The 25,709-nt window shown below is 40.8% G+C and overlaps 1 protein-coding gene and 1 long non-coding RNA gene across 7 annotated transcripts in view; both read right to left on the reverse strand.

The window, feature by feature from the left end:
* UNC79 (unc-79 homolog, NALCN channel complex subunit) overlaps positions 1 to 14,268 on the reverse strand; it is a 108,220-nt gene extending 93,952 nt beyond the window's left edge. For 3 of the 6 annotated variants that reach the window (XM_033061746.1, XM_033061747.1, XM_033061742.1), the window contains exons 1-3: positions 14,193 to 14,268; positions 8,985 to 9,105; positions 3,136 to 3,440 (exon numbers count right to left, since the gene is read on the reverse strand). In XM_033061746.1, the coding sequence (XP_032917637.1) occupies positions 3,136 to 3,440; positions 8,985 to 9,105; positions 14,193 to 14,214 (448 nt within the window). In that variant the 5' untranslated portion in view covers positions 14,215 to 14,268. Of the gene's footprint in view, positions 1 to 3,135; positions 3,441 to 8,984; positions 9,106 to 14,192 lie in introns of those variants that run through there. The other 3 variants (XM_033061743.1, XM_042779352.1, XM_033061744.1) reach the window with 2 other exon arrangements.
* Positions 14,269 to 24,052: 9,784 nt separating this feature from the next.
* On the reverse strand, positions 24,053 to 25,444 carry LOC116998091. Its single transcript, XR_004418306.1, has 2 exons — positions 25,072 to 25,444; positions 24,053 to 24,201 (listed from the first exon to the last, which is right to left on the reverse strand). It is a non-coding gene; the product is annotated as an uncharacterized LOC116998091 (long non-coding RNA).
* Positions 25,445 to 25,709: the final 265 nt, after the last annotated feature.

Here is a 25,709-nt window from a genome sequence, read left to right on the forward strand (position 1 = left end):
CAAAGAGTCTGAAGGGAATATGAAAGCTACAGCCTACAAAATAATTGATTAAAATCAATGCTGATTTTAATCATACAGTGATTAATGTATGATGGCTTGAATTTAAGCAGAGCTGTTACTAGAATCAGAATTTGAAATGCACATTGTATGGAAGGTCAGCTTTTGCAAAAAGCATTCTAGTCTTCATCAGTCATATTAAAATAAGAGTTTATGTTAATTAGCCTCAAAAGTTCTGCAAAGTACCTCACATATATTTACTACAGGATATGTCACTGTATTTTTCAAACCACATGTGATTAAACTACAGATCTTGATTTCCAGGGAAACCATCAAGGCCAAAAGCAGCCAGAGCTTAAAAGGATAGGAATATTTTCTAAGATTTTCTATACTTATTCTAATAAATCATATTGTAAGTCTTTGGAAAGGACACTAAATAACTGTGCAACATTTTAAGATCCAAAGGGAAGGCATGGTTTATTGTCTATCTGGGCACTGTGGAACAATCTTTGTACTCTCTCCCAAATGAAGAAGTGAGCTGGTGCCCATAACTCTCTTACAGAGGTTAGAGCATTCAATGAACCTGTACAACAATCCAAGGGCACCACAAGGCCTTCCTTCCAAGTTTTTTAATTATTCCCCAGCATTAAGTACATGACACCTGTACAACTGGTGTGATTTAAAACTGTCTGTAAAGCACAGAGAGGTCTGCAGCTGTAAACAGCCTGGGTCATGGCAAAAATTAAAACTGGCACTCCATTTCAGTGGTTCTGGCCAGCCTTCTATGCAAGAGTCCAACCACACCCTCAAGGCTGCAGAGTGCTTCTCTCTTGCAATACATATTCACCAGCTAAATACATTTTTTTTACAGCCTGATCAGGCCAAAGCTCAGGATTGCCTTGCACAGCAGTTGTACTTACCCAAACAACACGGATTGTTCTGATAAAAAAACATTTGTATTTCTTTTAATCAATCACTAAGCTGAGGAAGAAATAAATAACAAGTTCTATGGCAAAATTTTATTCTCCGCATGCAAAACCATACAAAATAACAAGTGATCTCCCCTTGCGCCAAGCATGAGTCAACCAAACTATTCCTGGCATATATTTATCTAAAATGTTCTTAAAAACCTGCAAGACAGTTCACTCCTCCTGTGAATGCTTAATCATCTTTATCATGTAAAGATCTTTTTAATTTAAAAAGTGTCCATTGCTGCTATTTAAGTGTGTAACTTCTTATCCTGATCAACTATAACCAAAGATAGATTGGTTTAGTTTATTTCTCCTCACAGCAACCTTTACATATTTTCATATAATAATCACATCTCCCTTCCATTTTTGTCTAAGTTAGATAAACCAAAATTTTTCTGGTTTTCTTTCACTGTTCCCATTTTCTAGATGTCAAATCATTCTTGTTTTATCCTGGACTCTTCACAAATAGTACATGTTATTCTTGCAGCTAGATGGACAAAGCTGAAAATTTTACTCCTCCAGCTGAGGCTTTGCTAGGGCTGTTAGAATAATAAACATAATGCTTCGGGTATCTCATACATAAAAAAATATGTTTACACATTGCTAGAATAATATTTCTATGTTAGTGACTTATGGTCTTCTCTGATCTACTGTTAACACCCAGAGCTCTCTGCAGTACAATTTCCAAGCTAGTATTGCCTCTATTTCCTTTAATTTCTTTCTTAAACATAGTATTTGGCATTTCTCCTTTGGAGATGCTTCAAAACAGAATGCAGCTTGCCACAATTACTTGAATTGCATATCTTTCACACAAAGCACATGCTAGCAACCATCTTGATAACAGTTGTAAATCCAAATTCTATCAGCTAATTTTAAAAAAATTAAACATTTAGTAACACTAGACCCAGCACAGACTCCTGTAAGATTTCCTACTGGTATACCCTCCCAGCTGCCAAGCCACTGGTAATTCCTCCCTAGAGCGCCTTCCTTACTCAAGTGGGGACCGTGTCCCAGGATTGCCTATTAGGATGGATAATGACACAGCAACAAAAATGTGACTAGGGACAGGAAAACCACACAAGGAGAGCCAGTGTGTTGCCATAAAAAAAAAAAAAAGTTTGCCCAATGTTATTTGTTCTTTACAGGTCTCCATTGATTGTTAATTATCACCATGTTATCTATTTAGGAAGAGATTCTTTTATAATTAACTCCACCATTTCTAAGAATTGAAGTCAACAAGTCTGTATCTTGCTATGGGCCCTGCTTTTGCAAGATCACACCATTTCCTAGTGCAGCAGCCTTGAATTCAAGCATACTACTGCCAGCTCTAAGGGAACTCACAACGTAACAGAAACAACTTTCCTCCTGAAGAATTTCAGCAGCATTATCAGATGGACAACCATCTTCCTCTACTGAACTATGTAAGGAATACATCATAATCCCACAGTGGAAATTAATATTGGCTAATAAATAGGGAGAATACTGAGATACTGAATCCCAGTATGGAAAGACGAGCAGATTAAGAAGCCAGACAGATGCAGAGCAACTCAAGGAAAACAACACAAACACAACACAGCCACAAAAACTGCTTGCAGCTAATTTAAAACATAAGACAATACTGTTTTTCTCTGGGTCAGACAGAGATGCTGCAAGCTTTTTTACACAGGAGTATTTTAAAGCCATCTCAAAGCACAATTACTGTGGTTTTTTCTTCAATTAGATATATATTATGCTCTGTGTAGAGATGGACCTTCACCAGAACACTCAATCTGTATATTGATTATAGGCCAGATACACATTAGCAAACTTTTTGTGTGTTTTTAAGAGACTCACCCCAAAAAGACAGTCTGAAGTTATCCCACCAGATTCAAGTTAAAAATCTGGGTATTTTTACACCCATCTGTCTAATTTTTGTTACATACCATTGCATTTTAGTTACGTACCACCAGCACATCACTAAAAATCAGACAACCTCAGAATTCAAACCCAAATCCACATGTGGCAAAAAAAATCCTTTATTTAAGAAAGTCAAACAGAACACTTGGATACGAATGCATCCCAGGAGCTTTGAAATCCAGATCCAGGTCAGTTTAGGCCCATCTCTTCTACTGGATATATGCATCACTCATGGATTCACAGCACTGGAATCATTCAGGGGCCTGCTTACCATGTTGCCCATGCTGTAGCAAGGGAACTAGATCCAGTAGTGTCACCAGTGTCACGTAAAGTCCTTGATAGTCCAAAGATGGGTAGTCTGATAACTGAGCATCACGACTTTGCTGGCCACGTTCAGATGGAGCATCTCGCAGGACGCTGTAAAGGAGGGAGCGAGTAACAGTAGGGTTGATGGAACTGACCTGTGGTCTTAGAGATGGGGTGAGTGGGAATGGCACAGGAAAAAGACACATGGTCATGGGCACTGTCAAATTGGAGGCATCTTGATTCTCCTTCTTCCCTGTGCGGGACAAAATGCTGTTGGGGGGACAAAGAAAAAAAAGAGACAACAAAGACACAAAGAACAGCACATTACATTGAAATGACACTATAAAACAAATAATAAAAGACCAGATACATCCCACATAAGATGCAATCGCTACCAAAACCAGCATGTCTACAAATCTAGCAACCATTTACTTCCATGCTTCAAGATAAGAGAATTAAAAATTGACATCTAGGAAAATTTCATTGCATCTCATGTGTTATCTGGTTCATAAGGAGCAAAAATATAAAAATGCATGTTTCAGTGCCCTACCCATGTTTCACAGTTAAGAAAAATTCTAAGAATTAAAAGTGTTTAACTCTGTCAAAACAGGCTGGTATTTTGCTCTGAGATTCTGAGGATTTTGAGAGATTTATTTTTTTCCCCCTATAATCTTTTGAACCAACTGACTGAAAACATGCAAAATATAGGTGTGGCACTTGCAGAAACATGTTTTAGCAAAGAATAAACATGTGTGTTTGTTAAGATAGTCTTAAAAATCACATGTTTATTGCATTAAAATAATGTCTGTATGTATTTTATGATACTGTTTCATGACCACTCACTCAGTATCATTTGAGATAATGAAGTTTAAACAGGCACATGGATTTAGAAATAATATAATATTTCTAAAATGTTAACTAAACTACATTTGGAAAAGTCATAAAATAATATATAGTAGATGGTCTTTAGCATGTGTTTGTGAGCTAATGATAATGGTTGTTTATGTGTGTTTTTAATTTTACCCATGTTTAGGGAGGAAACATTTTGTTTTATGAATACAAACACTCCTTGGGTAAATAGTTACCTTCAAAAATCTAAGGGCTAAGCAAGCAATTATGTAACTGCAGATCAGACAGTATGTTACCATACACTCCTGCTGTTACTTACGTTATTATTCAACAAAACTCACTATAAACTAAAGGAGAGATAATTTCAAAAAATAAAAAGAATTTAGTGGGAATCAAAATAGAGGCTATACGTCAACCAGCTTGTTATGTAGTTTTAAAAATGTTGCAAACATGGTTGTAAACATGGTAATCTAATTTATTTTTAAAAATAAACCCCACTATTTTAAATAGAAATAAATTGTCACTTAAGCAATGTTATATTTTAGTTATCAAGCAATTATAGGGTTAGTTCATAATCTCCATATGTGCCTATAAAATATAATACACCTTTTAAATATATTAACCCATACACAATGCTTTTTTTTTTTCCTTTTTAAAGCACCTTTTTGCACCTCTCAGTCATTGGGATTTCCAGAAGCAGTTGCTGTTGGTTTAACTCTGTTCCCACAGTCAGTTATAAAACTTACTAAAGACAAGTCAATAACTAATATTTCCACTGACTTGTGTGGAGCAGAATTATATCAAGAGAGCATTTCTGGAAACCTCTCTTCTCTTTAACAGTACAGAAATCCCTACCATATAAACACCTTAGCAAATCTTACCTCCAAGTCAATTCAACAATTTACACAAGTAAGCCAAACTCTTGCTAAGGTGTTTATAACAGGAGGTGTCATTCATTTGCCATATATAAAAAACAGTTTTACAAAAACAGTTCTTTGCCAAGTGGCTACTATCACACGGCTACTTGGCTACTATTACACACCCTTGCAGTCAGAGATGACAGACAGTCTGTCTTACGAAACTACCCTTTTTTTTTCTTTTTTATTTGTGCCTCACATATTTGGCAGATTATTTTGGTTTCTGTTACCCAATGTCCAGTAAAAGAAACATGATCACTATCACGGTGGTGTTTATGAAATTGTATCAGAACATCACCTAAGATCTAGTATGACTTTAGAAATTAATTATCAGAGTGCTGATTCCTTTTAATTTGCTTGATGTTCATTTGCCATACTTTGCAGTTTATGTTTAAAGATTGAAGGTACTACACTATATTCCTTTCTTGTCTACCAACAGATAATACCAATTACCCATCTCTTTACTTGCCAAAACATCACTCTAAGTGCACTTATTTCCAGAAAGGATGTTAATCCTTTCCTTTTACACTGAGCTACAGACCCATCTCTGGATTAGATGCCAAATTACACTTATTGTATCCTGATCAGGGCATCCTTTTGTTTAATAGTAATAAGACTAGATCAAAATTCCAGCTGAAATCACACCAAATTTACTAAAATCCAAATTTAAAACCCCCAAAAATTCATGTCCAGGCTTTTGCCTGACCTGTATTTTTAAAAGGCAATAAAGGAATCAAATCTGAAAATCCCTTAAGACCAAGACACAATGACTGCAATTTGCTTCAGGTTCAATTCAAAGCAAGTACTGAGAATTTGGAGTATCTGCAAGTCATTACTCCATACTGAACTTATCTATACTGAACTTGCTCTGCAATAAGGGGCAAAGCTACCAAGGCATGTTTCAAGATGTGTATATCTTTGCTGCAAATCTATCAAAATTACTGCCTTCTTGGAAAGGTTTCCCAAAATACCTACAAGTGAAATTACATCTCACCAAGGCAGCAAGACAAGCTTGACCATTAATTAGCCACCAAGGCATTTATAACTATGCCTCACATAAAGTATTTTACTTAGAAATACATATGGAGAATTTTCTTCAGGAAAATGTGAAAGAATAAGCTTTTCTGTGAGATGTTTATTAAGCCTTAGATCATTCCTCAAATGAGGGAGAAATCACTGAAAATGAGTAGGGCATGAAACAAATTCATGCTGTAATGTAAAGAAATGCTTTTCCCAAAGAGAAAATTAAAGAAGAACTAAATGAATCAATGTGCTATGCATCGTGTATGGTGATTTTATGTGATGTTTGTTATAGAAATAAGGAATTTATTTTTTTCAGTCATTCCACATCTGTCCCCCCACCCCTGAGTTTTATGGAGGTTGCATACAGAGCAAAGGAGCAAATTAATCTCTTGTGCAATCCATCTTTAGCCAGCAAAATGACACCACACATGAATGTGATTCAAAACAGTGGGCACAACCCACTGCAAAGAACACAGTCAGGTGTCCATTACATGGAAAGGTAAAAGCTCAATAAACAGCAAAATCTACTTCTGTAAAACCCCATCATTTTGTGGAATTTCTCTGACTATTCCTCCATTATTTCTATGATTATAGATGTTCATCAAGAATTGTTTGTCCCTAACAGCCCAAATTGATTGCATATGCTCTGTGTTAAGCTAGAAAGATTATTCTCCACCATGTACTTCTATCGTTGATGTTAAATCTTGTACAATGGAGTCTCAGTGTAGGAGGCAGAAAGGAGACTCAGCATGCAAAATATTCAAAGAAATTTTTGAACACACTCTTCAGAAAGGTTCTTAACCAGTCTGTTTAGTTTTAGGGTAAATCTTGCAGAGATCTGCACACAGTGGGTGGGAGTTTCCTTCTTTCCATCTGCCACACTAAATACAGGGTGTGTTGTTTTGCTTTTTTATCCATCTTCTTTCTTAGTATCAGCAAGTGTATAAACTTATACTGATTCAACCATAGCACTCAGCCTTCGACCCACCATTCAAGCTCCCCAGTAACAGGGGTTTAGAACGTGAATTTGACATTGATGAGTATCAGAACTCAGTTCACTTAAATTCAGATCCAAGTTCTGGTATTAATTTCTCATATCCTTTTAGTTCTGAGGCTGATCAGATCCCAGACCATGAAGGACAAAGCCATTTGTGTAGATCTGTGTATCAGATATGAGTATCACTTCTGCCCCATGGGGTTCAGCATTATCAGCAAGAGGATTTTGGTTCAGTCCCATTCTGAACATGAAACAGAACAAGTGGAGCTGCTTGACTGTGTAATTGCTGCCCTGATTTCTGATCTGCTCTCATAGTTGCTAATCCAAAGCTTTTTCAGTAAGCCCAGCAACATCACTGCTCCTGGACTGTGAAGAATTTATCAACAGGACAGGTCAGGTCTAATGTTTAGAAAGAAGAAGACCACAGAATGGTATAAAGATATTTTCTTCAAGCAGCACATTCTAAATGTGCTTGTTGGTTTCACATAAACCCAGTGAACTTCTGACCAAAAAGAAACATATCACATTATAGCACTTGGTAGTTACAGCTAAAATGGAAAACATTCAGAATCAAGTCCAACTTTCTTGCTTTAACAGCTTAAAGGCTCACAGTATTTAAGCAAAAGCTGTCTTGTCATAAATAATATTACTTAAATGCAACGTAAGTGTGTGTTGTACCAATAGTCCATCATAACAGCCTGATGTAGGAACAGAGACACATTTCAGAAGCATCTTTAGTGATTCTTTGAACACTTTTTCCCATTGCTCAATACAATGAGACAAAATTTAATTTATTAACCTTCAAACAAAAAGTCCTACTGGCCACTGTAAGCCTCTTCAACAGGTCAAATGAGGAGGGAAACAAACAGTTCTATTCTTGAAATTTTCAAAAGTAAACAGGAGATCTCAAGTTTGCTATGAACAGGTGTTCCACTAAAAATTATTTCTGTTTCCTTCATTATTTAGGTGTCTCTCCTTATAAACAAGGTCAAGAAAATTTTGATGTATCCCAGGCTCTTTCAATGTTAGAACGAACTCATTCTCTCAAGTTAAAATTCTTGCTTCTCAACTTGTATACATCACAGGACTATATGTACAAATACATGGGTACATTGTATTTTGTTAATGTTTCCTCCTCAAATGAGGCAAATAGCTTTATTTCCATACTGCCCTCTGGCAGCAGGGAAAATCTTTCCAGGTATAAATCAGGAAGCTATGCACAGAAATGCAATTTGAACTGCATTTTCTGGATGTGAAAACTAATGCCAGCCAAGACCAGCAGATAAAAATCCCCTCTTCATGGTCAAAAGCTATTTTAAAAACAATTTGGAAATATGAATCCACTAGGCAGTACTGTGGAATGTCTGAAAAAGTTGCACATTTTTTCCTATTTTTTTTAGGAAGACAAGAGATAGTATTTCCTATTTATAATGAATTCTGCATTCATTTGGTATTGAGTACTATACATTATTACTAAACATTACACTAAGCAAAAAAGAGTGGATCACAACAATCCTGATATGTTGTTGGCATCCAAATCCAGATCTGTACACAAACTTTGCGTCCACTCCTGTTGTTCTAAGGGACTGAACCAGAACCCAGAACAGCTGAACTATGGCACAGTAAGGACCCAGTTCTGCTTGCTCAGTTGGCTTGTCACTCTGGGATTCTGAGGCACCAGGACTGTCAAGGAGGTCATGATTATACACATCTAAAACTCTATAGGTCACAAACTCCTTCCTTCACAAGTTCAGCATGTTTGTGCGTTCAGCTAAGTCTTAGGACCAAGCAAATGCATAATCAACCAAGTTTATTCTAGAATCAGCCACTCAGTAAGGGGGCTTAACTGGGCAAATTGGGCAACAGCCACTGAAGAGATTCGTTCATACCATGTTTCTCTTAAATTATGCTCTGACTCTTTTTGGTTGACCATTGACCCATTAAATCTGGCAACCAATTCAAAGCCAATCAATATCCCCTACAACTCTTTAGCTCTTTTTTTCTTCAAGAGCATTAGTCAAAACTTACCTCAATAAGGTCTGAGAAAAGTATTTCAGAGTATTTGCAATGTCAGTTCCAGAGGGCACAGGGTATATGTTGTGGAGAACCCGGTTGTGGTATTCTTGAAGGTAACGGATTTTGGAAGCAACTACATAAAAGACAAAAAGACAAACACAAAAACGCTCATTTAGGCTTTTTTTGCAGACTTTGACAGAGACATGTCTGTTTCTTCCATTTCTCTCTTTTATTTTTTTAATTTAAGTATTAAGCTCAACTAACAGAAAAATCTCTGTTCCTTCTGTTCTGACTGAATAAATTGTAAAAGAGTGCCAGAGGGAACACATGGAAGTGAATTTCTGTATCTGTATTAGGCAAACTTAGTGCTACCAAATTTAAAAAAATATATTACCATTCTGCATTTGTTCCATGTCTCCAAGCATCTCAAGATTCATTTATAATGAATGAGTCATTGGATCACAGGAGGTTCATGTGAGACAGTAAGTATTTCTACAGCCAAAACAGAGATATAAGCTACGACAGAGAGACCTTATGTGATTTACTGTGGGCCAAACATTTACTTTATGCAATGAACTAAAGATATGGAAAGATATGAAAAGAGAGAAGTGTCTGCTGTTTATTTGTCTTAGCAAGTGTGATCAAGCAGATAAGGGGATTTCAAAGAGCAGTAGGAGGTGTACACCTTCCCTGACACCAATTTTTGTTGTATTACAAGAAACAGTGGGCTTATTTTCTAATAGAAATCCTTGTCCAGTATTGGGAAAAAAGTGATTACTCCCTCTAGTTGCATTGCCTATACAGCACAAGGCAGCCTCATGTAGAGACACCTACACACACACAATTCTTCTTGCTCCACACAGATTAATCAGCTCTGCTGAGAGAGAGTGCATTGGCTGGAGCAGAGGGCTGCTCAGCTGTGCTGCACTGCAGACACAGCTCCATGAAAGCACTTCATCATGTTAAAAGGGCACCAAGACTGTAACATGCAGTTTAAAGGGGAGATGCTTCTGAATTCTTTCAGCCCTTAAACATATGGATTATAACAGTCTTCCACTAGACCAAGATATACCTTGCTCCCCTACAGGACTCCTTCAGTGTGGAAGACAAATTATGCTTCCTAAACAAGCAATTAGTCAACACTTTGCTTTATTCGCATGGTCAAATGGCATTTATTAAGGAATGAATACCATTAAGTTTTCCACTCAACAGAAAGGTACTAACTACCTGGGAGACATCACTATGCCTCTCACTGCTGACACAGCTGAACAGCTCATTAATTTTCTGATTTTATTCTATGCCACTGTCAAGTTGAATGAGAAGGGGTGACATATTGCAGAAAAAGACTGATGGCCAGAAACAAAAGAAAAGTGTCTGCAAATACTGTTGGAGGCACAGCTTGAGATAATGAGAGTCATTTTGTCAGTACAGGTAACAGTACACACTGCACTTTCACATCCAGAAAACAAAATATTCCCTGAGTAGTCAGGCATACAACAAATGAAGTTTGACAATTTCCAGTCAATTATCCATAAAATGAGGAACACTAAAATAATCACCAAATGAAGAATACCATTTTCTTGAATGCATGACAAGAAATCCAATCTTGCAGCACCCAACCAAGGTCATTCTTTAACTCATTTCCTGCAGTAAAGGCCAGCACTCCCCAGTTCCTGCAGCAAGTGAAGCTTCTACAGGCAAAAGTCTCCCTCATGATATTACCTGACTTCATCACAAGGAGAAAGGAGAAAGTCCATCATGTGACTGAAGGGCTGGGGTCTATGTGAGAGTAACAAGCAAAAATGCAACCATGGACACTGTCATAATGCATAAGCATCTTCAGTTATAGTTCTTCATCTTTAAGTCTTTTATTCACAAATTTATTTTAAGGTGACATTAATGAATTACTAAAAAGTAATCACAACTTTTTCCCTTCCCCCTCAAACAATTGAAAACAGAAGTTTTATCACACAGACTCAGATCACCTCAGGTTAGGTGGGAGCAAGACCAGAGTCCTTCAGGGCACCACACAGGCCTGTGGCACATGGACTGTGCTTTGCAGGAGGTTATCCTGTGTGAGAGCAGCCAGAACTGGCTTATGTTCATTTTGTAGCCATAACCAGCTAGTTTATTTTCTTAGATTATTTAGATTAAGAAAGCGATGACTTCACAAACGTATCTTGTGACGTACTCTCTTGTTGGGGGAAAAAGGTCTGAAACCAAGTACACTTGTAAAGGACACAGACTATGCAAGACAGTACCCAACTAAAAACAATTCACAGCAAGGTGCACAGAGTACTGTGGCTGCCATGGTTTGCTGTCAGACACCTGTAAATTAAATGGACTAACAAAATGCCAAAAGCTATTACAGAATTCAGATCTAGATGTATTTCAGAGAGTTGTGTGCCTCCCTACAGTTATTAACGTCCAATAAAAGGCATAGGGTATCTAGAAGCACTTAAAATCACTTTTTTTGTAATAAAGATGGAAATCCATTTATTTCTATTAATTGGCATCGTTGTGATATTGTATCAGGCCAAATATCAAAAGAGAAAACTTATTTATAAAGCCTAAATATAACCATTAGCTTTAGGCTAAAGGTTTCAGCCTCACTTCTCAGTTCTGTTTCCCAAAACTTTATCCATTTCAGCCTCCCAGAACACAAAGAAACTTCTGAAGGAAAGCCCCAGAACAAAAACTTCGCCAGCCTTTAAGTGACAGCAAGTGTGTGAATGACCCAATTTTCTGAATTTCTCAGAGATACACTTCAAAAAGTGATGTCACCCTGTGGAAGTACTTGGCCACTGTCACAGGGTTATCACAAAAAACAAGTGTGTATCTCTCCAGCATCTACACAGACCTCCCTAAACCTATCAGCCCCAGTGTAAGCATGGACTGAACCGAGAGTGAAACCATCAGGAGTCCTCAAAGACAGCCTTGGTTGCTGCACGGTCCTGGAGGGAACAGAGCAGGCATCAGGCATTCCTAGGACATTACTTACCACAAGTGAACACCAATTACTGCTTTTTAAGGTGAAAAAGAATTCATTTTCTTTGAATACAATAGAACACCTCAGGCATGCTGCAAAGAGTGAAATGATGAAAGTCACTGTTGATATATGTGCTATGCAATACAAGATGTGTGTGGTCAGAAAAAAGAGAAGCTCCTCCAGTCAATTCCCCAGACTGACACCATTTTACCTGCTGTTCATAGAACCTGCCCAAGAGTTGTGGGATTCATGTTTAGACCAGCACATCTTCGGTTCCAATCAGTGTGATTCCTCAGTCATAGTGTTTCACTGATGTTCTTGGTAAACTGAGATTCATTATGACTTGTAACTTGAGTCCTTCACAAGACATTCTGGTTCTTGCCTGTCACTCAGTGAGGGCAGAAGCAACAACAGCGACAGCTGGGGTTTGAAAGTTTGACTGGTAGTGACGTGCACACACCAACACATCCTTGTCACAGTCCATTACTCAAAAATTGCTGGTGAGGGAATCTTGAAGTTATGTAGAGACAAAGATATTTGGTAATGCCATAAGAACTAATCAGAGAAGTAGCCTTGGCAAAAAAAATACATTCAGGAGGTTAGAATGCACAGGATACACCCATTAACCAAATACTCTTCCTGGAGTATCATGAAAAGGAACATTAGATCTGAAATCTGGACCCTAAGTAAATCTTTAAATAGAGAGCAATAGGGACATGGTAGGCCTAGATGCAGTGTCTTGAAAAGTACAAAGGGATGAAAATAAAAAACAGTCAAGGATAAAATATGAAAGAGAAGCTCAAACAGAGCAGACCAAAAGCATTAGGAATGGAGGAACAGAGAAGGCAGAATAGATAAGGAAGAAGACGCCATAGCCAGTGCTGGGACAAAAAGTAGCACAAATTCTTCCACATGGCAGAGTGAAGGAAGAGTAATTAATGTTTAAGTATCACATGAAAGAAGAAAAAAAATTATAGAACTCAGGTGGAAGGTGGGGAAGGCAGCAAAAACAATGGTACAGATCCAAACATTGCACAATTAAGGGCTCCTGCACAATCAGAACATTGTGCCTCTATTTATGAGGCTAGAACTGCACCTTTACAGCAATAAATTAACATCTGCATAATATTTTTAAAGCAAGATCATCCATCACTGTAAATAAGCAGTAAACCCTAATGGGAAAAAAAAATGCAGGTATTATTTTTGTTAGATCAGTTCAGCATAGGCATATATAAACACAAGGATCCTTCTCAGTGACCTGGAGGAAGAAGAGAGCAAGTCTCAGAATGTGAAGTGTCAAATCATATCACGTCATCATGACAAACATCAATCCAACCTCCTGGTCACAGACTGCCTGTTCATAACCATGACACTGTATCAGGAAAGTAGCTTTGACATGGGTGATGAGCTCCACTACCCCAGCATTTTCTTTTCAGCATCCCATCAGGGCTCTTGCAGACACACCTGGTGTCATGAGCAAAACACTGGGGAGCACTTGCACGGCCAGAGGCAGGTATCCCAACCACCATGTCATCTAATGATGCTCGGATCAGATCGAGCCAACATGGTGGTTACAACACGGCACCAAGCAGAGGCAGGCTGGCCGCGGGCAGGGGGATGCCAGCACCCGGGAGAAGGAATCCTGCTGGGCCCGGGCACCGTGGCAGGCGGCCTCTAGGCAAGACACAAACACCCAGCCGACATTCCCCAAAAGGTGAGCGGCCCGGGCAAGAACGACAGCAGCCTCGTCTCGCTCCATCTCACCGCAAGACCACCTGCAGGGCGGAACGCGTGCGTCACCTCTGCTCCCGCAGGTGGCCGCATCCTTCGGGACGCGGCGCAGCGCTGGCACCCGGGGCAGGCTGGACCGCTCCCGCCGCGGGGCGGGGGGCGAAGCCGGCGCTCTCTGACCCCCGAGCCCTCATTCCCCCCCCCCGGGCTCCCCTGCGCTGTCTCTGCACAAACACACCGGCACCCAGCCCGGACAGCGAGGGGCTCCGGGGGCTGCGGCCACCAGCACCGGCGGCGGCTCCGACAGAAAGCGCCAGAAGGGCGGCAGCCCCCTCCCCCTGCAGCGCCTGCCGGCCGCCGCAGAGCGCGGCAGGAGCGCGGGCAGCGCTGCCCCGCGGGGCACGCACGGAGCGGGCAGTGCCACCGGCGGGACGCGCCCCCGGCCCCGCTCCCCTCCCCTCGGACAGACCCTGGCCCGGCGCCCGCCCGGCCCCACTCACACTGCTCCGCCTTGGTGGACATGCTGCCGGCCCGCTGTGCCCCGCGGCGCCGCGGAGCGCCGGCCCCCGGGCGCGGTGGAGCTGCCGGTGCCGCTGCCCGAGCGCCGCCGGTGCCGCAGGGCTGCGGGCCGGGGAGCGGCGGGCGGGCGGCACCGGGCGGGAGCGCGCTTAAAGGGGCAGCGCGCCTGGCGGCCGCGGCGAACAGCGTCCTCGGGAGCCACGGGGGGCTTGGGCTGCGATGGGATGTGGTGGGGACGGGGGGGTCGGCTGGCCCCGGGGCGGTCCTGGGACACCCGCTGAGCTTGTCGAGTTGGGAGCCGCCGAGCCGGGAGATCTCGATCAGCGTCGGCGGTGCCCGGGGCCGCCAGGGTGGCCGGGGCTGCGGAGGGGCTGGCGGTGCCCTCGCCCGGCCCCGCTGGAGCTGCAGGGAGCGGGGACAGCGGTGGTGGCACTGCCAGGAGCCGTGCTGGGGGCTCCGTGTGATCCTGGGCACGGAACAGGACCATTGCTCCCTTGCCCTCCAGCCCTGGGCTCCAGCTGTGTACGCCCGGCGGGCAGCCAGGTGCCTCCTTTCCCCACCTGTTTCCATAGTGCTCCAAGCACCCCGGGGCCGCCACGCCTTTCCCGAGGACACAAGGGCTGCGCTCAGCCCGGGCTGTGTCCCTCTCCATCACCAGATCCCAGCCGTGGTGACTGCCCCAGGACGAAGGTGGGATGAAAAGTCCTTTGTCCAATTCTGGTGGGAGTACAGTAATAACAATAACACTCATTTGCTCCAAGAGAAATTATTTCAGTGCTGTGCATCCCGTCAGCTTCCCCAGCGTCCTGACTTCACCTTACCAGGTCTCAGAAATGAACAGTTAGATATGAGTTTCTTATCTGAAACTTTCCATATCAGTTTTTTAGGTCCTCACACCTCTGAAAAAGATATGTGGAAGCAGCAGTATTTCATCAGCCAGGACATGGGAGTCTTGATGTTTACACACAAAAAAATCCATTGCAACCTACTCTCCTCAAAATGCTGGGCTGTAAAAGATAAGCACGTCTGTGACAGCCAAAGAGAACTGTGCTGTGGAGGTGGAGCAAAATAGGTATGTTTTGCTATTCCTCATACAAGGCAGTGCATCCAAGTTACTGCTGCCCTGATTTGGGGACAATGCACATTTGGTGCCATGAAGCACGATGAAGGGGCAGATGCTGTTCACTGGCATTTAACTGGCTAGCTTTTTTTTCTGAAAGCAATTTTCTAAAAATACTGCATTGGCAATGTTTCTTCAACACCACTTAATTAGGTACAAAACAAAGCTCTTACTGGAGGCCATAGTTCTTGCCACACTCCCTGCTGCTTGTAAGCCCCAAAGACAGAGCAAAGCCAACTTATACCACTGTTTTCATTTTTACATTCAAATATTTGAGAGTAAATATTTAATTCTTTTATTTTATTAGACGCTTTATTTAGTGAAGTGCACAGAGAGGTCATGTGGTGCTACAAACCTGCTTCCCCCAACCCTGTCTCTCAACATGGAGCATAAGTGATGAAAATACAGACAAATGGCTTTCAGACTTCATTGAAATAAGATATTGAAGACAGGTTTCATCTTTGAATTTCTGTCTGTTGATGCAACAAATCAATCTGAACTGCTTTTATTGCTCATTACAGAACAATAGGGAACTCTCTGCACTGAGGAGAACTGAGCTTCCATAAGTGTCTTTAAAATATACCAAGTGTTCAAAGTGGTGAGCTTATTAAAAACACTCAGGTTGATAAAGCAGAAGTATACTGAGAGAATATTAATTCCATTTCTCATGGAAAATTTCTTCTTTGGCTTAAGTGCCTGAAAATTGCAGCTATGCCTGTATTTACTGAACAAGGTCCTACATAGTACAGGATGTAATTCAGGTACACAGCAAACAATTTGTTGCTTATGAGCCCTTGTGTATGGTCTAAACAATGTCTAAGCCCTAAATAAATCCTATATAAGCAGTCTGTAGTTCGGTCAGACAATTTAATAATTGCCTAGTTTGTTAAGTCAAGTATAGAGACTCACACTTTAGATTGTGAACAAATGTCATTAAGGAGCAAATATAGAAATATGGTATTCTGGGAATTAATTTCTCAAGTCTCTGGGCTGAACCAAAGTTATAATTTCTCAGCAAGATCCTCATGAATATGCCTAACCAAATGGGCACAGTGCGCCACTGGAAACCATTTTAAGCAGCCAAGGTTTATGTCCATACGGTATTTGCCTCTGCACACACTCAGTTAAGAGAACACATAAAAGCTACAGGCGTCTTAAAGCCCACAAATCATTAATGAAAGAATATACTTTTAACATTAAATTAATGGAGAGTGGAAAATTTACATTCCAACTGATGGAAACTGAAAGAATAAATGCTACTGAGTTCATGAGAGTTCACAGAATTATGGAGTCTTTGAGGTTGAAAAGACTTTCTGGAGTTTGTCTACTCTAACTTCCCTGCTCAAAGCAAGGTCAGCTAGAGCAAATTGCTCAGGGCCATGTCCAACCTGGTTTCAAATATCTGCAGGCATGAAGACACCACGACTTCTCAAAAAAATTTGTTCAAAGGTTTGACTATCCTCACAGTAGAAAGTTTTTTCTTCTGTTTAAGGGGAAATTCTTGTATTTCAGTTTGTGTCAGTTGCCTGTGGTCCTGTCACTGAGCTCCACTTGAGAATACATTTTGACTTTGGTGCTAAACAGTCCCAGTTCTCTCAGCACCCTTTTATATGATAGCTGCTCCAGTCTCTTCATCACTTAGCCCTTCCCTCAGCTTACCCCAGTATATTCATGTCTTTCTTTTACTGGTGAGTCCAGAACCAGACACAGAACTCCAGTTGGGTCTAACCAGCACAAAGCAGAGGAATATAAACACCTCCTTGACCAGCAGGTGATGCTTCTCCTATTGCAGCCCAGGATCCTGTTGGCCTTCTTGCCACAAAGGCTCGTGGCTGGCTCACAGTCAACTTGGTGTGTACCAGGACCCCTGTGTCACTCTTTGCAGAGCTGCTTTTCAGCTGCTCAGCCCTAGCCTGTACTGCTGCTAGTCATTCCCTCTGATGTGCTTGACTTGGATTTTCATCTGTCAAACTTCATGAGACTGGTGTTGGCCCACATCTCCAAGTTCTCAAGACACATTTGAATGGCAGCACAACCATCAACTGCTGGTACATCAACTACTTCTCCCAACTTTGCCTCATCTGCAGAGGGTGTCCTATCATCTGGGGCACAGGCAGACATGAAACAGCACTGGCCCAGCATTGACCCTTGCAGTGCAGCACTAGCAACTGTTTTCCAGCTGGACTTTTTGCCCCTCACCACAACCCTTCGAGCCTGGCAGTTTGCCTGGCCACTTTTCAATTCACATCATTGTCAACTCACCTAGTCCATATTTCATCAGTTTGTCCTTGCCGATGTGATGGGAAGCATTGATGAAAGTCTTGCTAAAGATAAACTTTCACTGCTTTCTCCTCCTACACTGAGCTAGTAATCTTCTTGCAGAAGGGTATCAGGTTGGTCAAGCATGGCTTTCCCTTTGCAAATGCACACTGACTACTCCAAATAATCCTCCTGTCCTCAATGTTTACAGGATTATTTGCTCCATCATCTCCCCCTGGATCAAGGTGAAGATAAATGACCTATAATTTGCTTGTCCTTGAAAATAGGAGTGACACTTGCTTTCTTCTATTTCTTCAGGACACTCCCTGTTGCTTTGGCCTTTTTAAAATATAATAAAAATTAGTCTTACAGTGTCATTGGTCGACTCACTCAGCACTTGTGAGTGCATCCTATCATTTCCCATGGACTTGTGTATGTCTGGTTGTTTTGAAATGTGACTTTTGACGGATAAGGTAGATACGGTGTGGAAGGGATGTGGAACATTATTTTCTGTGAATTGTGCTAGCTTTTAACTAAATTTTGCCTGCCTAAGAACGTGTAGTGTAGTTACAAAATAATTCAGGAATAAAGTAATGAAATATCCTGTAAGGAGAAAAGTAATCAAGAGCAAAAGTCACTATTTATGTGACTATTGTCACTTTGAATTTTCAAGTATTCAGGTCTGCAAAGATAAGTCTAGTGTTCTTCCTTTTTTTTTTTACATCTCCAAGCATGAGCAAATCTACTTTTAGAAAGGTAATCCTTTCTGAAAAATACAAATCTTAAACCCTCCTACCTTGAATCATATAAAGAAAATTTATTAAACTGTTCATAAACTGAAGTGAATTTATGCATGTATAAAAATTAATCAATGTATCCATTTACAGGGGTATACATGTGCACATCTGTATTCAGACATGTTCCCTGTTACCAACTCTTAAAACATTCTCATGATGTTTTCCTCAAAGACTCAGCTTCCTGAGACATGCAATTACATGGGTCTCTAAAAAAAACCTAGTTCTTGCCTCACATATTCAGACTCCAATAGAATATAAACAATGTTTGAAACTAATGAGGATTTCAGTGTCTGAATAAAAGGCAAGGACCTAAGTGCTTCGTAAGTTTTATCAAAACACAAAACAAAACCAGCTAACTTCCAATTTTATTTATTTTAAGCCAATGCCTCAATTTTTTTAAACTTCCTCACCACTTTTGGCAGGAGATTATCAGTAACTGCATTGTGATGGGGATATTAAAAACTGCAGTGGTGGGGGCAAATTTGAAATGTCTCAAATTTTTCCTTTAATCACTACCAGCCTATCTGAATTGAAGGCTGTGGCAGAGGGAAGCAAGGGTAATTGCAACATGAAAAGCCAAATACAGAGTGAACTGGAGCAGGAGGAAGCAAGTTTCTCTGGCTCTTGGGATTTTTCAACCCATATGGTGCTTTCTGGATACTTACAAGGCTAAACTAATGCCAATGAAAGGGGCTTGGTATGGAACTGGAGCCCCTGAGCAGCTCCTGCCTAGGGACCAACCTCCTCCCTGTCAGATTCAAACAGCAGATGGAGTCCCTCAGGCTCAGATGAGTGTATTTCAAAGCAATAGTTACACCACATTAAATTAAATTTGTCTCTAAATCTTTGCTCTGTGTAAGAATTAATCCTCATGACTGATTGTAGAATATATAATCGCTTGAGGAAAACGTCTACTTGGGATTAAACTGAACAGTTAGGCTTAACTCAGGCCACAGCATGTATCCTGGCTGCCACAGGGTGATTTCTGGAGCAGTTCCTCAGGGCTCTGATGCCTGGGTCAACCAGCATGAGCCAAGAGACAGCGAACAGGGGAAGTACCTCTCGCTCACAGAAAATTATGTCTGCACAAAAGTAGCACAACATTACTGACAGCTTGTAGAGTCTTGTGCAGGGAAGTAATTTCTTCTGAGGTGAAGCTCTCCAGTTTTAGCCTCTGTGCTGAGGCTTAGAGATGCAAGGAAAACTTCCTTTAATGGTACTCTCACAGACCACTATGTACCTGACCTTCCTCCTGTGGGAGGGCAGAAAAGTAACTGTTCTGAGAAGAAAGGTGTATAGTAGGATAGACATTTGGATAAGGTAGAGAATTAGAACAGAATAGAGAACGAGCTGGCAGTAATGGCAGAAGTGATTGTGATGTGACCAGAAGCTTGGCCGAAGCCACCGACCCATATCAGTTATGCCATCTGGCATGTGACAAATTCATTTCAGTCATCATTGGCTTGGGCTGCTTTAAAGTGAGAGATGGAGCAGTACAGGGCTCTGTGTCTCATTGCTAGTACTGTGTTTCCAACAGAGTAGCCAGACTGTGATGTTGGTATTTGTTCTTTCTTTCCCCAGTTTAGAATAATTAGGACTTTGGGGAAACAAAATGTCGTTAAGAAATACAGTGGTTATTTGATTGTACTTACAAAACTGTAATTTTCCTCTTATTCTGATAATTACATCAACTAAGTCTGTGGATGTTTGCTTTATTATTACATTTGTTAGCATCTGTCACTGTAAAAATCTCTGATAAATGCCCTCAATTTCTCTTCTAGAGTAATGTCATTAGCCTCTAAGTGAACAAAATACTTAATTTGTTGCTATAGCAGTAGAGTTTGAGAAATACATGGTGACCTGCATAAAGAATTAGCACAAAATAGAGAAACATGCACCAAGACTATAATGAAATCAGAGATTGCATATACTGCACTAAGAGGCACAGTCTTTGTGACAGCTAACATGCCAAATTTGTTGAAATTAGCACCACCCCGGCTGAATTATATCTCCCCCACAAAAAGCTGGGTTTTTTCCTTACCTTTAATACCTTTATCTTGAATATTCTACTTCTTTAGTACAGAATTGACTATACCACCTACCTACATGGCTAAAATAAAAGCACATTGTAGGGTAGTAATGCTTCAGCAATCAGAATGACAAGTGTCAAAATACTGCCTTCTTAAACCTATCACCGCATCATGGCCCAAAGGCAAAGAAATGAACAGAGAAATCAAGAAAAACAGATATTTACTTTGCTTTAGTATTTCTATGCTCAAGTAAAAACATTTGTAAAATGTCTGTGCTGGGCAAAACCAGCTAAAAGAGCAAAAGAAGGTGTGAGACTTTGCACAGGGAGGTGAGGAGAAAGCATGTGACACTCAATGCTGCTGAGACCCTTGGTGTTTTACCACACCTGGGGGTTTGTGACCCATGCCAGGGTCAAGATCAACTAAAGCTGACTGCATCTGGAGGCTGCCTCCTTAGGAGCCAGTGAGCTGTCTAGACCCTCCTCCAAATTGCTTTGCTCCACACAGGAGTCTAGGAGTAACCCAAGACAAAACAAAGGCTGGACTATCAGAGACAGGAACCTCAGTGGAAACAAAGTGAAGTGAATTGACGGAACTGGGACACTCCTAAAGCAGCCTGCAGGAAAGCTGCACTTTACAGGGGAATCTATTTTTCTCATCTGCAGATCCTTACAAATTGTCCTATCTATTCCAAATTCAGGCCTACTGACAACTGCATAATATCCCCCAACTACTTTTTGCAGACCCAGAGTGTTTATAGACCATAAACTGAACACTACTCAACCTCTTAATTAAAGTGTAAGCTCATCCAGGGCATCCTACCTTAAGGAGAGACAACAGAGTGACTGAAAGACACTTCCACTTACTCAGAACTAAGAGTATTTTAGCTTAATAGTACACTGCAGCACATAACCATAATCACAAAGCATGTAAATATTACAGAGTTTAGTTCAATACAAGATCCTCTGCCTTACCTGGAATGGCTACTTGTGTTCCTATGGAGTAAGATGCTTCAGCCACTTACCCTTGGGAATATATGTGTTACTGTGCTACTACCTACAGTCAGATTGAAACCAGCTTTGGCCCAGCAAAGAAATGCAAACCATTGATGTAGAGATACCATGAGAAGCATGGCAGGGAACCAACCTCCAATTCTGTTTTCACCTCCTGTTACCCTGCTGCCTTATCTTAGGCAAGCATTTCATGTTTGGTGCTCCCCATCTGTGGAATTAAGGAGGGAGTCTCTTGCCTTTCTTTGCAAGGGACTCCACTGATCTCCACACACAGCACTCAGCATCGCTCAGGGAGCCCTGAGTGGTACCCATCAGGCTGCAGGTAGGGTCACTGCTCTGAAATGAAAAACCCATCAACAATTTTCACCAAACACCTTCAGGAGATGTAGGAAGCCTGAGGAAGAAAACAGCTGTTGGATCCAGAGCACTATTTGCTGCATTTATCAGCCCAGTTCTGGGTGAACTGTGTCTGGTTTAGGCTAATATAAATCAAACACACTTGCACTTAATGAAGAGTATAAGCTCATTCATACCACACTCACAGTAGTAAAGCTGCCTGCAATGACCTGGCTTCTCTCCTTTTAATCTTGGTTTTCTATGCACAGCACTCCCCAGAGCTTCCAGTCTTAGGGTTAAAGAGCCATTTGCAATCAGTGAAGAGGGCTACATGAAGACTGAGGCATTTTTAAATGCCTGTAAAATGTAATTATTAGTACTTTTAGGAAGAAATGGTTGAAGTGGACTGAAAATCAGAAAAAAAAAAGTATTTGTGAAAAACACTTAAAATTTAAGTAGCTCTTCAGGTAAGTAGTTTCTAAAAATTATCACTGCCTCAATATAAACATCCTCATGTATCTGTTACCTCATTTCATCCAACACAATTCTCAGTTCTTTACTCACATCCCCTAAGTATGTATTAAAACCAGATAGTCTTATTACTCACTGCCATAATTTAAGAGGACAAGTACAACAACTGAAATAGAATAGCTTATGGATTTATTTGAGCATTACTAGGTGAGATAAGAATGATGAAATCAGATACAGGACAAGCAGACACACTGAAATGTTCAAACCTGATTTTTACAAAAGATTCTACAAAATAGCCTTATGATTCCAAAGGATGCACTCCCAGTGTGCAGGAGCAAAGCTTTGGATTGCTTATCCAAGTGCCTTTCAGTTACTGGCACTGCTTTTTCTCTGGGAACCAGGAATGCAGGCACATATCCAACACTCATTTAAATCTGTGGGAAACTTTCCACATACACAACTGGGCTTTCACATCAGACTGTTCAACTAAGTGACAAAGCCATCATTTCTGTGAAAAAAATAAACCAGTATGACTTTCTTTAAACATTCAGGATGAATGTCTCCATTCTCACTCTGAAAACTTCAGTTACAAGGCTGAAGGCAACACCAACAATTTATCTGAAAATCATACTTTAGAAGAATATACACTTTCACAGCTCTACTTTCAGAATCTGTTTTGATATTAGATATTACAAATTACTTAATGGAATCTTAAATAATATTCTGCTAATTCATAAGCATCACAACTAATCCTTAAGCATAACAAAAGGTTAATATTCTGTATTTTCTTGCAAGACAGACATGAATTCATTAGAAGACATTCTTTTATTACACATCCAACATGGTATAACAAGTGTTATTTACTAAAATTTTCTCAAACCTAGTCTAGACTTTAAAGTATTTATCATAGTAATTGCAAATAACAATCAAGGAAAAATATCTCAAAAGTCAAAGATCTTAATCTAAAAACTGAAAATAAATTGAAATACCTGACAATCATGACCCACAGAAAAGCATTTATCTTGGTGGAAGAAGAACACACCAAAAGAATATATGTAAAGATTAAGGAGAAACTCTCCAGAAAACCATCCTAAATTCTCAGAGGTTCCATCTGATAATACTATATATTTTTTTTCTGTATTTTTTCCCCATTTATTTATTTATTTTAAACTTTTGATGATACCTGTATGAGCTGGTGCAGACAAGACACAGGAACGATGACAAAACCATGGATGAAAGGCAAAGAGTAAACTCACTTTTGTTACTTCACCAACCAGGGGTCACCAGAGAAGCAGACAGGAGAGGCACAGAAGTGGGAACACAGGCTCTGCAATGCTTGGTCCGTGGTGGAGGACCAGTGAACCTGTTGCTTTTTTCCTGTATTTCAGGGATTCACACAAGTATAATGTACCACTGTGCTTTAATCTTGCCCACAGGAGGGCAGGGTTCTCAAGCATGTTTGATAGGCTGCCTCTAAGTCTACCCCAGGCCTACATTTCCTAGGCACAGATGTTCTAGGTGTCCAAAACACAAGGTCAAACAACAATTAGTATGATAAATGTGTTTTCCAACAGCCAAACTGCAATCACCTGAGCGTGTTTACTCCTCACCAATCTTCCATTTCTCACAGTACCTGATGGCAGATCCAGACTGGTCCAATGCAGCAGGGGATGGCAGAGTGCACCTACCACTATTTTATATCTTTACACTATTGCACATCCAAGTCCAGCTCTACAATATCTGCAAAAGCTTTCTGAGACCTGGCCCATGGGATGGATGACAGCGTGGGAACAGGGACTTGGAAGAGATTCCAAGTTTGGAGTATTACAGTTTATTGTAGCCTTTAGATCTTAATTTTGAAGTGATGTTTTCTATTTCTTTTTATAGCTTGATAGGTGGCACAGGAACCATCCAGCTGGTCCAAGAATTGCCAGTGAAAATGCTGAGAATCCAATGATTGTCTCCTAAATTAAAGAAATAAGGTTAAATAAAGCTAAACAAATTGAAATGGTCCCAGACTAAGATGTCTATTGCCAAGCAAATTATGTGGTATTATTGAACTTCTGCAGCTATAATTCCAGAGATATGACAGATTCTAAAAGAAAAAATAATCCACAGAGGATTATTTTATGTTTGAACTAAAAGCACTAGCAATCTATGGCAGGCAGAAAGAAAAGTACCTTAGTTCAATCCAGGCACCAACATGCTTATACAAGCCACATTTGAAACAATAAAATGCACATTAAAAGCTATTAGGCAAATGTCTTATTTTCCTGCAGATTCAGTGCATTTTATACTTGAGCTTTTCATAAACAGAATCTTTATAGAAACAGAATTATTTGCTTAATAGTTACAGTAGCACAGCTTACCACTATTCACATAAAATATCTTTGGGTATTTACCAACAATGGGAGTTGATACAATACGGCAGAGAGTTGCTGCTTAATTTTTAGTTAAATTATTTAGTTAAATAAATATAGTTGGTCTTCTATAAGAATACTTGTGCTGGGGACTATAATCAAAGATTATAAAAGGCACCCCACAGAAATTAATTTTGTGACATGTCTCTGTAGGATGCTATGACAGCATTCCCTTCCTCTCAGGCACAAATTTCCCTTCTAGGAAGTGGGAGGAGACAAACTTCTTTGAGGAGTGGAGGGAGTTCATGGGGAGATCTGGCTTCTAGTTGGGATGAAGAAAACAAGTATTTTCTATATGAAAAAGAACAGCAAGAGAAAGCTCTTCTAACAAATGGGCTTGCATGAGCTGGGGGGCGGGGGAAATCCACAACCAAAAAAAAAAAAAAAGAAAAAAAGCTCAAAGACAGAACTCACCAGCAGTCCCACTTTGTTCTCAGGTGGGGAGCTGTGGATCCAGCGGCTGCTCTGGCTGGCAGACCTGAAGCACACGAGTCGGGATCCACAGCGCAGCACAGGGCGCATTGTGTCAGCCCAGTGAGGAGGGAGCACAGCTGGGATATCCTGACTAGCGAGCGAGTACTGCTGCTGGCAACTTCAGTCCTTTGTTATTGTCTATTGCTCAAAGCCGGTAGAATGCTGGATTCTCTTCACTGAAGGCTGCTTGACAGTCAAGTCCTTCGTTTTTAAGCTGGGTGCGGGAAGCACCAACACTGTCCCTGGGTCAGCAGGAGTGTTTGCGCCTGTGGGCTGGGAGAGGAGCACCTGGGGATGCTGCAGCCTCCTCCCACGGGTTATGCTGAGCCCAGGGGGTGGGAGGAGTCTGCTGCTGATGCTGGGAGCGAAATGGAGAAAGCTGGCTGTCCTCCCAACTGCAAGAACCTTACAAGTCTTTTTTTCTCCTATACATATGTGTCTCCACACAAATTGCTTACACCCCAATTACATACTCTCTGGAATTCCTGTTTGCACTTCACTTACTACTTTCATTCAAGAAACTGGCCCATAAATGACAGTACCTTGAATAAAATCCTGCTCCCACTGCAGAGAATATC

This window comes from Catharus ustulatus, chromosome 6 (assembly GCF_009819885.2).
Source record: "Catharus ustulatus isolate bCatUst1 chromosome 6, bCatUst1.pri.v2, whole genome shotgun sequence".
In the NCBI taxonomy this organism is placed as follows: domain Eukaryota; kingdom Metazoa; phylum Chordata; class Aves; order Passeriformes; family Turdidae; genus Catharus; species Catharus ustulatus.